At 45.3% G+C, this 12,495-nt stretch overlaps 1 protein-coding gene across 4 annotated transcripts in view; it reads left to right on the top strand.

The window, feature by feature from the left end:
* The window catches only part of Grk5 (G protein-coupled receptor kinase 5), a 203,005-nt gene that overhangs the window by 142,611 nt on the left and 47,899 nt on the right, over positions 1-12,495 (top strand). For all 4 annotated transcript variants that reach the window (XM_035441694.1, XM_027406842.2, XM_035441693.1 and 1 more), the window contains one exon: positions 7,587-7,664. In XM_035441694.1, coding sequence (XP_035297585.1) covers positions 7,587-7,664 — 78 coding nt within the window. The remainder of the gene's footprint in view (positions 1-7,586; positions 7,665-12,495) is intronic.

Here is a 12,495-nt window from a genome sequence, read left to right as displayed (position 1 = left end):
GCAATGATGACCAAAGTCTGCAAGTACAGGACCAGGGCTTCTCCCCATCTGGAAAGGATGAGGGGGCAGAAGTCATGAGACCTGTCTGAAGAGTTGGTGAGGCAGAGCAGGATCAGGCTGAGCTGAGGAGCTGGTGGAATTTTCCAGCCATGTGTTCTGTTAGGTGCATCTAGTCTACAAGAAGGGGGGAAAAAAACCTTCAATGGATGCCCAGTTTCATTCTGGTTGTGCAGTCCTTTCCTTCTTACTGGGCCTGTACCAAGAGCTGTTTATTAAAATGGAAATGGAGTCTGGCTCATGTATTAACAGGTCAAAAGCTCTAAATATACCTTGACAGAGCCCCCACTTAGAGAGGCTGACCTATCACCTTGGTACTTTTAGCTAGGAACTAGTAAGTTCCTTTCATTGCCACCTGTTGTCATAATTAGCCTCTGGACCTCTCTTTTATATTTGAAGATGTTGCTGAGTTTTCTAGTGCCAGCATAACTTCATCTGAAATTATTATTTTTTCTTTCATTTTGACTGGATGGAGGAGATAGGAAGCAACAGCATCTTTGGCATTGCAGTTAATTACCAATTTGGATACTTAGGGTATAGCCAGTGCCATCCTCAGCATTGTTTTCCCCCCCCACGAGACAGGGCTTCTCTGTGGCTTTAGAGGCTGTCCTGGAACTAGCTCTTGTAGACCAGGCCCGTCTCAAACTCACAGAGATGCTCCTGCCTCTGCCTCCCGAGTGCTGGGATTAAAGGCGTGTGCCACCAATGCTCCGCATCCTCAGCATTCTTACCTCTCTGCTAAATTTTCACTAAGTGGAGCTTATTAAAAATACGTTTTTTTGTTTTGTTTTGTTTTGTTTTGTTTTGTTTTTGCCCACAGGGCTGTGGGCAAAGCCCAGGAATTGCTCTTCTCTGAAGTCTCATCTACATTTCTCAGGTCAAATACAAACTGGCTGGTTTCAAATAAATAGGTCCACTAGTTTTGAGGGTAGAGTTCTTGTGTATGGCTCATCAGGTAGTGCAGATAATTCACCCAAGTCTGGGCTGTCAAGGGGCTTCCACAGTTCTCTCTTTGAGAGGCAGAGTCAGTAACCCAAGTCTGATCTCTGGAGGGCAAAGAAAGGTTTGGTTTCTGTCTAGGGATTGGATGGTGGCTCACGATAGTGTCATCCCCACAGGCTAAGAGGATCTTGCCATGGGCATCTTCAAAATGGATGGGTTGCTCCCTAAACATCCTCTCTGGAGACCTTAACCATTAGCTGGCCACTCATGTGAAACTCATATTTTGACAAGATCCAAAGTTTGCTAGTCTCTTCTTGGGACATGAGGGAAGGTTGGTTGATATTGAGTTGGGTTCCTTGGCATGTTATCAGGTATTTCCTGTGAGTGAGTCTGTCTTCTGCAGTTGGGGGCTGTGCAGTGAATGGAAAAGCCAGTTCTTTGCTGCTGTTTTGCATTGAATATAGTAGCCGCACCTTAAGAAACCACTGTCCCAAATGGCCATTGCAACTCCAAAGCTACCAGCAGTGATTCAGCCACACAGACTGAAGCCAGGCACTGCTAAATCTCTATCCTTCTATAGAACTCAGCATTCAAAGGTTGAGGTGAAATCCTGTTAGGTCAGAGAAGCTAAATAGCAAACAGCTAGCCTTCTCTCCCAAAAAAGAGCTCAGCACCCCCAAGGAACCCTCACTACACTAAGTTCCTCCCTACCACTTCCTGTCAGCTAGTTATTGACTCAGCCTCTGGACTCCCAGGTTAATTTTATTTAATCAAACAAATGTAACAAATCTCTGCATTATTAACAAAAGCAGCAGAAACAATGTAACACACCTTTACATAGTTAAAATAATATTCCACAACACTCTATCACATGAGTAAAGAAAAGATTCAATATCAGCAAAAAAAAAAAAAAAATGCCAGAAGAAGTAAGCAGCACCAGCTGTTAAGTTCAGAGAGGAATCAACATATCAAAGTGGGTCTTTGATTCTTATGCCTGCTCTTGAGGTTCTTTTTCTTCTGTTGGATTGCCTTGACCAGCCTTGATGTGATTTTTTTCTATATATCATTATATTTTATTTTGTCATGTTTGGTTGTCTCATAGAAGCCTGTCCTTTTCTAATGTGAGACAAAAAGGGAGTGGATCCAGAAAGGAGGGGAAGTGGGAAGGAACCGGGAGTAGACAGAGGGAAAACTGTAATTAGAATATATTGTATGAGAAAAGAATCTATTTTCAATAAAAGGAAAAACAATGAAAAGAAAAAGTAAGAATCAGAATCAGTGTGTTAGTGAATAGTCTTGTGGGTCAGGAACTCTGGGATGGTGTAGAAGGTGCACTTGGCTCAAGGATCTGGAAAGGTCACATCAGGTTGTTGGCTGGTTCTGCTTCTCAGTTATTCACATGGCTGACAAATTGGTGCTGGCTGTTGGCAAGAGGGTCCAGTCATTCTCCTGGCTGCTCTTTCCATGGCATGGCTTGAGCATCTTCACATCATGGCTGGCTCTCTCCAGGTTAAGAAATACAATAGCATAGTAGGAGCTGCAACCTAATCCCAGAACATTCATGCTGCTGTTGCCCTGTTGGTAGCAGGTGAGAAGACACTTCTCTAGAAACTGAGACGAGGATTACTGAGCCCATTTTGTTAGCTTTCTTTCTTTCTTTCTTTCTTTCTTTCTTTCTTTCTTTCTTTCTTTCTGGTTTTTAGAGACAGGGTTTCTCTGTGGCTTTGGAGGCTGTCCTGGAACTAGCTCTTGTAGACCGGACTGGTCTCGAACTCACAGAGATCCACCTGCCTCTGCCTCCTGAGTGCTGGTATTAAAGGCGTGTGCCACCATCACCCTTCGAGAGCCAAGTTTTGCCTGAGCTTGTTTAGTCTGACTTTCATTCAGAACTAAGAGTGACAGGGATAGGCTTTTGTGTGGTGGTCTGATGAGCTTGGTTGTGGGGAACTCATTATAGGGGGGAAGAAAAACAGTGGGGCTGAGTCTCAGAAGAGAAATTTGGGACAGGCAGGAGGTAGTATACTAGTGCTCCTCAGCTGTGAGACTCTGATACTGGGACTTCTCACCTCCCTCTTGGGAAAGCCAATGGCTCTCTCCTCCTTCCTTCTTTTCAGCACCTGCTCTAGTTCAGACATTACTCACAGGCTAAGGTCCAAATGTAGTTCCTGGTAGTATCTATACCCTCACCTAGATAGGTAAGAAAAACCTGTTCTTCCCTTCTCTTGATGATCCCATCTCATATGCTGTGCCAAAATGACATAGTAAATCTCTGACCCAGGGGCCTGATTGGGGTGATCAATGAGGAACACATGACAGGCAGGTGCAGTTTTTGGAGTAGGCCAAATCCATCTGACCTGGGACCTCTGAGGGTGTTCCCGTGCAGTGGCTCAGCATTGTAACTGTAGAGCAGAAAGAAAGCTAGGTTGGGGCCTACCTCCTGCAGCATGACACAGAATATCACCTGGGAATTCCCAGGAAATGGACACTCACTTGAAGTGTGAATGTGGTTCATAGCTTAGAAATTTACAGAGTGCACACAAGGTGAGAAGATTAGCTGATGTGTTTCCCTCGTGCTGACATGCTAGGATGGGGGAAGGGACTGACGTGGGGGGCTGGTCTGTGAGAGCTGGGTCTTCAGAAGGCGTGGGGACTGAGATGCCAGGTGGAAGGGAGTTAAGAAAACCACGTCATCTTCACACGGTCTTCCCCATCTACTGGGTGGAAAGGGTTTGGAGGAGCAGTCTCTGTAGTCAGTGCATGCAAATAACTAGGGCCAGTGTGGGTGGACCTTGCTGTTTCTCCAGAAAGGTCTGCTTGAAGTAGGACTGTTCCAGACATGGTACCGGCCTGCATAATACATAGGCTTTGGAATAGCTGACCACACCAATAATTATAGAAGCTGGAGATAGCAAAGTTTCATGGCATGTCTGACATCATATTTCTGCCAGTCCTAGAGAAGGTGACACAAAGTCTGCTGAAGTGAAGCAGAAACTGGTACAAACTCTGGTTCTTTTTGTTTTGTTTTGTTTTTCTTAAAGACAAAACCTTGACTGGTTTGGAGCACAATATGTAGACCAGGATGGCCTCAAACTCACAGAGATCCACCTGACTCTGTATCTCAAATGCTGGAATTAAAGTATATGCTACACATTCAGCTTAGATGCTGCCCTTGATCCAAAGTGGTTCCTTTGAACATGATCCAAAAAAAAAAAAAAAAAAAATCAGCTGAGGTCCCTGCTAGGATCTGCTTTCCATGGCATTTTCTGAGATTGATGATGAAGTATGAGCAGGCCCAGAGCCTGAAATAGCAGGTTTATAAGCTGGGATGTCCAATGATGTTGGTGCTCTCTGGCGGTACAGATAGATGAATAATCCTTTGTTGGCTGAACTCAGTAGAGCATTTTGCTCCTTGTGTCAGGACAGCACTGCTCCCCAAGGCTGTCCTTCGTTTGTTATAAGTCACAGTTTGCTCCTGGAGTGAATCTGAAAGAAGAAATAACCTGAGTTATGAGCAGTGGGAAGGACTCAGGTAGAGTTCAAAGGCCATTCCTTGAATTAGGTTTTCCTTTCTTATCCTTTAGAAATTACAAGACAGGGTCTTCCAGTAGAGAATTGGCTGACTTAGAACTCGAGATTCTCCTGCCTCAACCTCCAAGTACTGGAGTAATGAATTTATTCCACAGCACATAGGTATTTCTCTTCTTTCTCTTTCTCTTTCATCATCTGCTTGCCACTTTTGGAAATTTCTAGGCTTGTCACACAAACTTCTATTTGCTGCTTCCATTTTCTGGTATGAGCTGGTATAAACTGGTTAGAGCTTTCCCTACTACAGGACAGGGATATTGGCAGAGGTAGTTTCTGGGCTAGTCCCAGTCTTGTGTCATGTGATCTGCCTTGAGCCCATCCATCATGGCACCTTCCTTCTCTCTTTAGGTGACCTCTCAGGACTTGTCCCCATGAGCCCCAGCCCTCATTGGGATCATTCAGGAGACAAGGCCTGTCACCCTAGGTGACTTAATCAGTGTGGAAAAACCAGCTGGCATCTTTCTGTTGCTTTTCTGCCTCCCAAAACTAATGTGTCTCAAGTGGTGGTGGCCTGACATAGTCTCGTCAAAAAAAGGCCTTTTGATCCAGGAGTGGGAAGGCCTGTCCCCAAGTGCTCTCAGCTGCCTTCCGGTGGAACTTTGCGCCCATCTGGCCTCTGCTGGGAGACAGCTGACCTGAATGTGATGTTATTTTCTTTTTTAACATGGCTTTTAGAACCCAGAGCAATAATATTTTCAACTGGTCACTGAGACTGATCGGTGAGCCCCAGACCTCCGTCTGGTTAAATAGAACTGCCTTTATAGATGTATTTTGGGACAGTGCAAATTCAGTGTTCAGAGTGGGATTGAGTTACCACAAATGGTGGTCAGCCATTTGCACAGGGACCTGGCCCTATAAAGCAGTCTGGCTATGTCCATGTGCCAGACCACAGGGTGAGGCTTCCAGGAACACAGGATACTGGGTGCTTCCTTGCTCCCCCCCAAAAGGGGGTTGGCCTTAGTGTTGAAGCTCTGTTGCTACCAGCTCTGCTAAATTTGAAGCTTGGAACCTCAGTGTTTCCCTCTGTATATTGGGAATAGTTATACCAGCCATGTTGGGCAAGTCTATCATCAATACTCCATGTGGAATCTCTCTCTCTCTCTCTCTCTCTCTCTCTCTCTCTCTCTCTCTCTGTCTCTGTCTCTGTCTCTCTCTGTCTCTCTCTGTGTGTGTATGTGTGTGTGTTTGTGTACGTACACATGTCCCCATCTGAACTTTAGGGGGATTGTTGTGAATGTAGGGGAAGAAAGTAACGAAGAATCAAGAAGAAAGAGCTACCTTCAAACATCTCAAAATTCACCAGTGAAATCAAGACACCATGTAAGTTTCAATAGGCCAAACCTCCTTTTGCTGGTGAGGAGGAATTGGCTGTAGTAGAGATATACTATGACCTGGTGACAGAGTAGGAATCAAGGCATAATGGGCCAGTCTTACTCTGTTACTATTGCCTCTCTGAGCCTCATTTCTAGCCTATAAATTAAATGGTTGAATGTGTTCTAGAGCAACCACACCATAGTCCAAATGGTCATAGGTTTCATGTTTATACATTGGAGAGTTGTGGCTCTTGGCTGTTTATTAGAAGAGGGACATCAAGGCAAGGGAACTTGCTTGTTTTGGGTAAAACTGTGCTGCTCCCTCTGTGGTTCTTGCACATGCTTCTTGACCTTTCTGTATTTCCAGGAGGGTCTTTTAGCAGGCACAAGGGGACCAGAACTTAGATCCTGAGCTGTGAACTGCATTCAATTTGTCAAGGAGGGCCTAGTATCTATCTACTGTACCATTGAATCCCATGCCTTTTTGGTCCATACTTTGGTGTTGAGGCTGACACCTCAAATTCTCAGGTGGTAGATTTTGAAGTGGTTATACACCATCTGCAATTAGTTGCTTTGACTAAATGAGAAAAGCAAACTCAAGCCTCTTGTTACACACGAGGCCTTTCATCCATGTAGCAAGTGTATTGGATGAGTGAAGGAGCCCCCTTCTTGGCTCAAGGAAAATGTAAAACTTTAATTTTCTGATTTCTTTAGAACTTGGAATTTCCTGGATTAACCATTGACCTGGAGTCCTAAGTTTCTTAATGGTACCAAGAAAGAGTTTTGGTTGTGAATCTTTGGCTCATAAGGGTTAGGCCCTGTGGCTGACATAGTGCTCTAGTGGCAAACCTTGCATGTTACAGCCCAATTCTACTTTCAGCCTGAGTGTTCTGCTTCCTGATCTAAAAAAAAAATGAGTAGCCTGGGCCCCCATTCCTGCTACCATGAACTCTACTACAATGGACTATACCAGTGGTTCTCAATCTTCCTAATGCTGATACCTTTTGATACAGTTCCTCATGTGGTGACCCCCAACCATAAAATTATTTCATTGCTACTTCATAACTGTAATGTTGCTACTGTTACTGGGAGGTGGTGGCACACGCCTTTAATCCCAGCACTTGGGAGGCAGAGGCAGGCAGATTTCTGTGAGCTCCAGGCCAGCCTGGTCTACAGAGTGAGTTCCAGGAGACCCAGGGCTACACAGAGAAACCCTGTTTCAAAACGCAAAACAAAACAATAACAACAAAAAGATTCATAATGTAAATTTCTAATATGCAACCCCAAAGGAGTTGTGACCCACGGGTTGAGAACTGCTAGACTATATCATTTGAAGTTTGTAAACCTATTTTCCCTTAAGGTTTTGGTAAGACCATCTAGAAAAATCACCATGTTTTTTTTTTTTTGTCAAATTTCTATTTCTATTTTCTATTAGAAAAATCAAATTTGTAGCAGAAATCTATTGGGCTCATGGTTTCAGTTCACGGTTGGCTCAATCAATTCCTGTGAAGAGTAGACGTTTTGGTTGGACTTTGAGCTCCCTGGCCAGGTCTTCCTCTCTCTCTGCCACAGTTATTCTGCAGAAGGAGTGGGGTTGGTCAGGTGGTTCCTGACCAAAAGGTTCCAAGGCTCCTTAATTATTCCAACTTCAGTAGCAAAACTAGTTATTCTTTTTTCCTTCTGTTTTAGGCAGAATATGAAGTTACTCCAGATGAAAACCTTGGAGAGAAGGGGAAGGAAATAATAACCAAGTACCTCACTCCAAAGGTAAGAGTCCTCCCGAACTTCCCATGGGGAGAAATGGGAAACCCTGACATGCAGGAATGGTGGCTGCCTGTGGTTTCCAGAGTGCCATAGTTTCCATCTTCACCCAGACCATGCCTCAGCCTCATAAAGTCAGAAGTGGGTGGTCCAGGATAGACCTGGCATAGGGTAGGAAATCTGGTCCCTTCTAAGGATCCTCATACTGCCCACTGCCTACAGATTTAGACAGGAAGTGAGTCTCACCAAAATTGGGGTTGGAAGTGCACAGAAGAGAGGTCTCAGCAGGAGGCAGTTCCAGTAAAATGATATAGAGGGTCAGGCCAGGGAGAGGTCCATCACGCAGTTTGGAACTGGGCCATCTGTGGGATCTTTGAGAGAATATGGGGATTCTGAAGTGTGTTCTAGAGAATAATGAGGGACTGGAGTCTACCCTGACCTTAACACCTTCCCAGTTGTTGAAGAAACCATAATGACACAACCCCCACAGGCCAGGCAACCTGGATTTTCTAGTATCTGCTGCCTTTTGACACAACATTATAGAAAAATGCTCTCTTGAGACTTGTAATTGATCAGTGTTAAGAGTAAGTGACTGTTGAGGAGCACTTATCTATGTTGTTCTCTTCAGGGCTCAGGGTACATCATGGAAGAATGTAATATCGAAGGGAAAGGTTGGGGTGTTATGGAGCATGGTCTTTTGAGCATGACATAGTTCATATAATTGTTGGACTCTTTTTGTTTGTTTTTCGAGACAGGGTTTATCTGTTTATATAGCCCTGGCTGTCCTGGAACTCTATGTAGACTAGGCTGACCCAGAACTCACAGAGATCCATCTGCTTCTGCCTCCCAATGCTGGGATTAAAGACATACACCATCACTATCTGGCAGTTGTTGGACTCTAACTCACAGTCACTGTAGCTACCTACCAAGATGTGCAGTAAGATTGAGCCTGTCACAGAGGAGGAAGGGTTCAAGAGGCCTTACCCACTCCTCCGTAAGTATCTATGGTCAGTTAATGGTTGCTGAAGGAGAGATACCCTCACCCATGTTCCTGTAAGCAACCCTAATTAAATTCACTTGGTAAGTTAGTGGTGGTATGGGACATTGCCTTGACCCATTTAATGGTCTGATCATAGCTGTTCTATTTGATCAAGTTGTTTTGGCTGAGTGAACCTTAGAAATACCCACCCCCCTCCAAATGCCTCTACCACCTTTCCCCCTCCCTCCTTTTTTGAGACAAAATCTCACAGTTCCAGGCTGGCCAAGAAGTCACTGTGTAGTCTAACTTCAAACATTTTGTGTATGTGTATGTGTGTGTGCGCGAGTGTGTGCACATGCATGTGTGTGCATGCACACATATGCCATGACACGCACAGAGGCTAGAGGAGAATTTCATGAGTCAGTTCTCTCTTTCCACCATGTGGGACCTGGGGCTTAAACTCAAGCCATCAGGTTTGGTGGCAAATGACTTTACACACTGAGCCATCTCACCAGTCCTCAAATATTTAATCCTCCTGTTTCAGCATCCTATTTGGTAGGATTATAGATGTGCAACCATAACCAATTTAGGTTTCCTTGCTGAAAAGTAGCTTCCCTACTGAACTCAACTGGTGCGGGCCATCAACTCTAGAGATAAGAGCTGTCTTTGTGAACAGTTCCTTACCCCTTGGGGCCAATGAGCATCTTGTTCAGTCCCCTAGACATTGGGCACAGTTCCTCGAGGATGTCCTAGGTTAATGATAGACCAAGTCACCACACTTTGAGAACAAACTCCTAGCCACCATTCTCTACCAATGCTTAGTACCTGTTCTCAAGCAGGTGTGTTCATCTGCGACTATAATTGACATGGCCATATCCTTTCCATGACAAGCTGAATGTCACAGCCAAATTTGTGACCCATATCATTCTGCTACTCCAATGGCTGACATATTACACCTCTACCAAGGCATCTTCCTACTACAAGTATATTAGGCCTGGTTCTGCTTTTCACCTGTACACACCTATGTGTGTCCACCCAAAACCATGGGAGCTGAAAAGTACTGTTTACTTGCTATGTCACTACTAGCTCAGAGTCCTTTTTATTATATTACTGTAGATACTCCATCCTATAGCTGAAGAAGGGGAGGCTTGCCAGCTGTCACTTCCCAGGTCACACAGCTAGAAAGTGGCAAGGCCAAGACTTGATCCTAATCTTTGTGATTCATGAATTCTGGATCTTTCCCAAGGAACACCATTTACCATTCCTCCCATTCAGTAGCCCCCCCCCCCATACCTCCAATCATCTAGTGAGGGTAGAGAGTTTCTTTTGCTCCAAAGGGAGTAGGCTCTGTGGTCTGTCTCAGTGTAGGGTGTCAGAAAGCACTGGGTCTGCTCCCCTCTCTCACTTTGCAGCCCTCTCTTTTTCTCCAGTCCAGAAGCCTCTGTCAGAAGACCCTCATCTGTGCCTTCAGGTTCCTTACCTCTCTTCATGTTACCTCATCTTCTAAAGGCATAAGGCCTGGATTCCCTCATCAACTCAGATGGTTTTATAAGTGCCTTGATGCCTGCCAACATTCTTTTCCTTAAAATGTCCTCAATTTCTGAAATTTAAACCACACCATCTGCTGCAGTCCAAGGGCCTGGGGGAGGCCATTCCCTGGGTTGAGTGTTTTCCTACAATACATTTTGAACTGCCTTCTCAGCCTTTCCCGAGGACCTTTCTCAAAAGCCTGCTTCACTTCTCAGTGATGCAGAGGCCCAGGTACAGACAGAGGAAGCAAAGGGCTGGGTAAGGACCTGAGCTAGAGGCTGATGGCTTCAATGAAGCCCAACAGCCAATACCCCAAACTAGATCATCCCCATTACAGCCTTTCTTCAAGATGCAACTCAGGCATTATCTTCCACTCTCCCACTGCTGACTAGTTGAGAGACCCCGTGGTCAATACTGTGTAGAAAGCGCTACATTGCATATCTCTTCTGGGTAATGACTTACCTACCCATCATGGGCACATAGCAAAAGCTCCGAGAAGGCTTTGAAATGAAGAAACCTGTTTACCTGTTGATAAAGTGTTTTCTAAACTTAGTTTACCACAGAACTTTCCCGTTTCATGACCTACTGGCATTTCTTAGGCTACAGGGGAACAAGACCCATTCAAGGTCTGTTATGATCCCACCTCTTGGGCTAACTTACCTTTTCCTGTTACCTTTCCTGCAGCTGCACTAGCTCCTACCCTATGGCTTTCCAGGCCCATCTTGATGTGCAGGACCCCTTGGTCTTTGTCCCTGCTGTTTGAAGAATGTATTGCTCTTTGTTCCATCTCTGTCCCTTGTGTCTGTCTTTGCTTTGTTCTCATACCTTCCACTGCCCAAGGCCTCCTATGCCACTGGCCAGTCCATTATTCTGATCTAGTGCTCTAAGTACCGTACTTTTTGCTGGGCCTTCTGTGCCTCAAGGTAGGATTCTCAGAATCCTAGTTGAATGAGCAGTTGGTTGATATAAGTCAATATTGTGTAGAAAGTTCTAGAACCCAGTTGAAAATCTCTCTCTCTCTCTCTCTCTCTCTCTCTCTCTCTCTCTCTCTCACACACACACACACACACACACACACACACACACACACACACACACACACACGGGACCAGCCCCCCCCCCACCTGCCAGAGTTAGCAGCCATGACAGCTAACGTGTTTGCCTGACCTTGTCCCTCCCCTGGTCACTAGGAGGTCAGATGCCCTCCTCATGGCAAGGAACCAATAAGAAATTAGCTGGTGGGACTGTGCCAGCTAATTAGAGCCCATAGTAGGAAAGTGAGTCTCAAGAAGCTGACATCCCAGTCAGTGAACCAGGAGAGCTTCTAGGAGGCCATGTTGCTAAAGCAGATCTGAAAGGGGGAAGTCTGGTGCAAAAGAAGGGAATGGAGAAGACTTTTCATGGGCCTCTGTGAGCCACAGACATACAAGTGGTACACATGCATACATGCAGGGAAAACACTCATACATATAAAATGAAAATGAAATAAATTATATTACATCATGTGACCATCACCTGAAAGTTCTGATTTATCTACAACTTCATCAATATTTTCTCTCTCCCTTTTCTCCCTCCCCCTCCTCACTCTGTGTATGTGTTTTTGTGCCCAAATTCTGAACCCCAAAATCACCAAGAGGCCCATTTTGTTGCAAAAGCAAAGTGTCTTATTGCAGTTGTTTATTAGCTCAGGCCCTTCATCCATCCACCGCATGGATGGCTGGAAAAAGACCCCGAGAAACCACGAGGCAGGGATCTTATAGGGCAGCGTAAGGGGAGTATCTAGGGGTACGTACAGGCTCAGGATTGGTGTGCCTCCAGGCTTGGACAACCTGCCCTGTTTTGATTGGTCAACTGGTTGTTATGGCCCGTAGGCTCTCCCAGGGTGGTTGCTATGCTCTGCAAATCACTGTTATGCACTTGTCTGTAAAGCACACCCAGAGCCATAAAGCACAGCCCCACCAGCTAATTTCTTATTAGTTCCTTGCCATGAGGAGGGCATCTGACCTCCTAGTGACCAGGACAGGAGGGACAAGGTCAGGTGAGCACGTTAGCCTGTCATGGCTGCTAAATCTGTGGCGGGGGGGGGGGGGCAGGGGCTGGTTCCTTCATTGTATGAGTGTGTGGTGTGTGTGTGTGTGTGTGTGTGTGTGTGTGTGTGTTTGTGTATGTGTGAGTGTGTGAGAGAGAGAGGAGGGGACTGTTGAGAATGTTGGTGTGGTGCATTCACATGTCTGTGCACATGTGGAAATGTGTTTGCACATGCGGAATCCATAGGTTGATTTTAGGATTCTTCCTCTATTGCTGAAGACAAGCGTCTCTCATTGAGCC

Source organism: Cricetulus griseus, chromosome 3 (assembly GCF_003668045.3).
Source record: "Cricetulus griseus strain 17A/GY chromosome 3, alternate assembly CriGri-PICRH-1.0, whole genome shotgun sequence".
Taxonomy (NCBI): Eukaryota; Metazoa; Chordata; class Mammalia; order Rodentia; family Cricetidae; genus Cricetulus; species Cricetulus griseus.
This window is presented reverse-complemented; position numbering and strand designations above follow the sequence as displayed.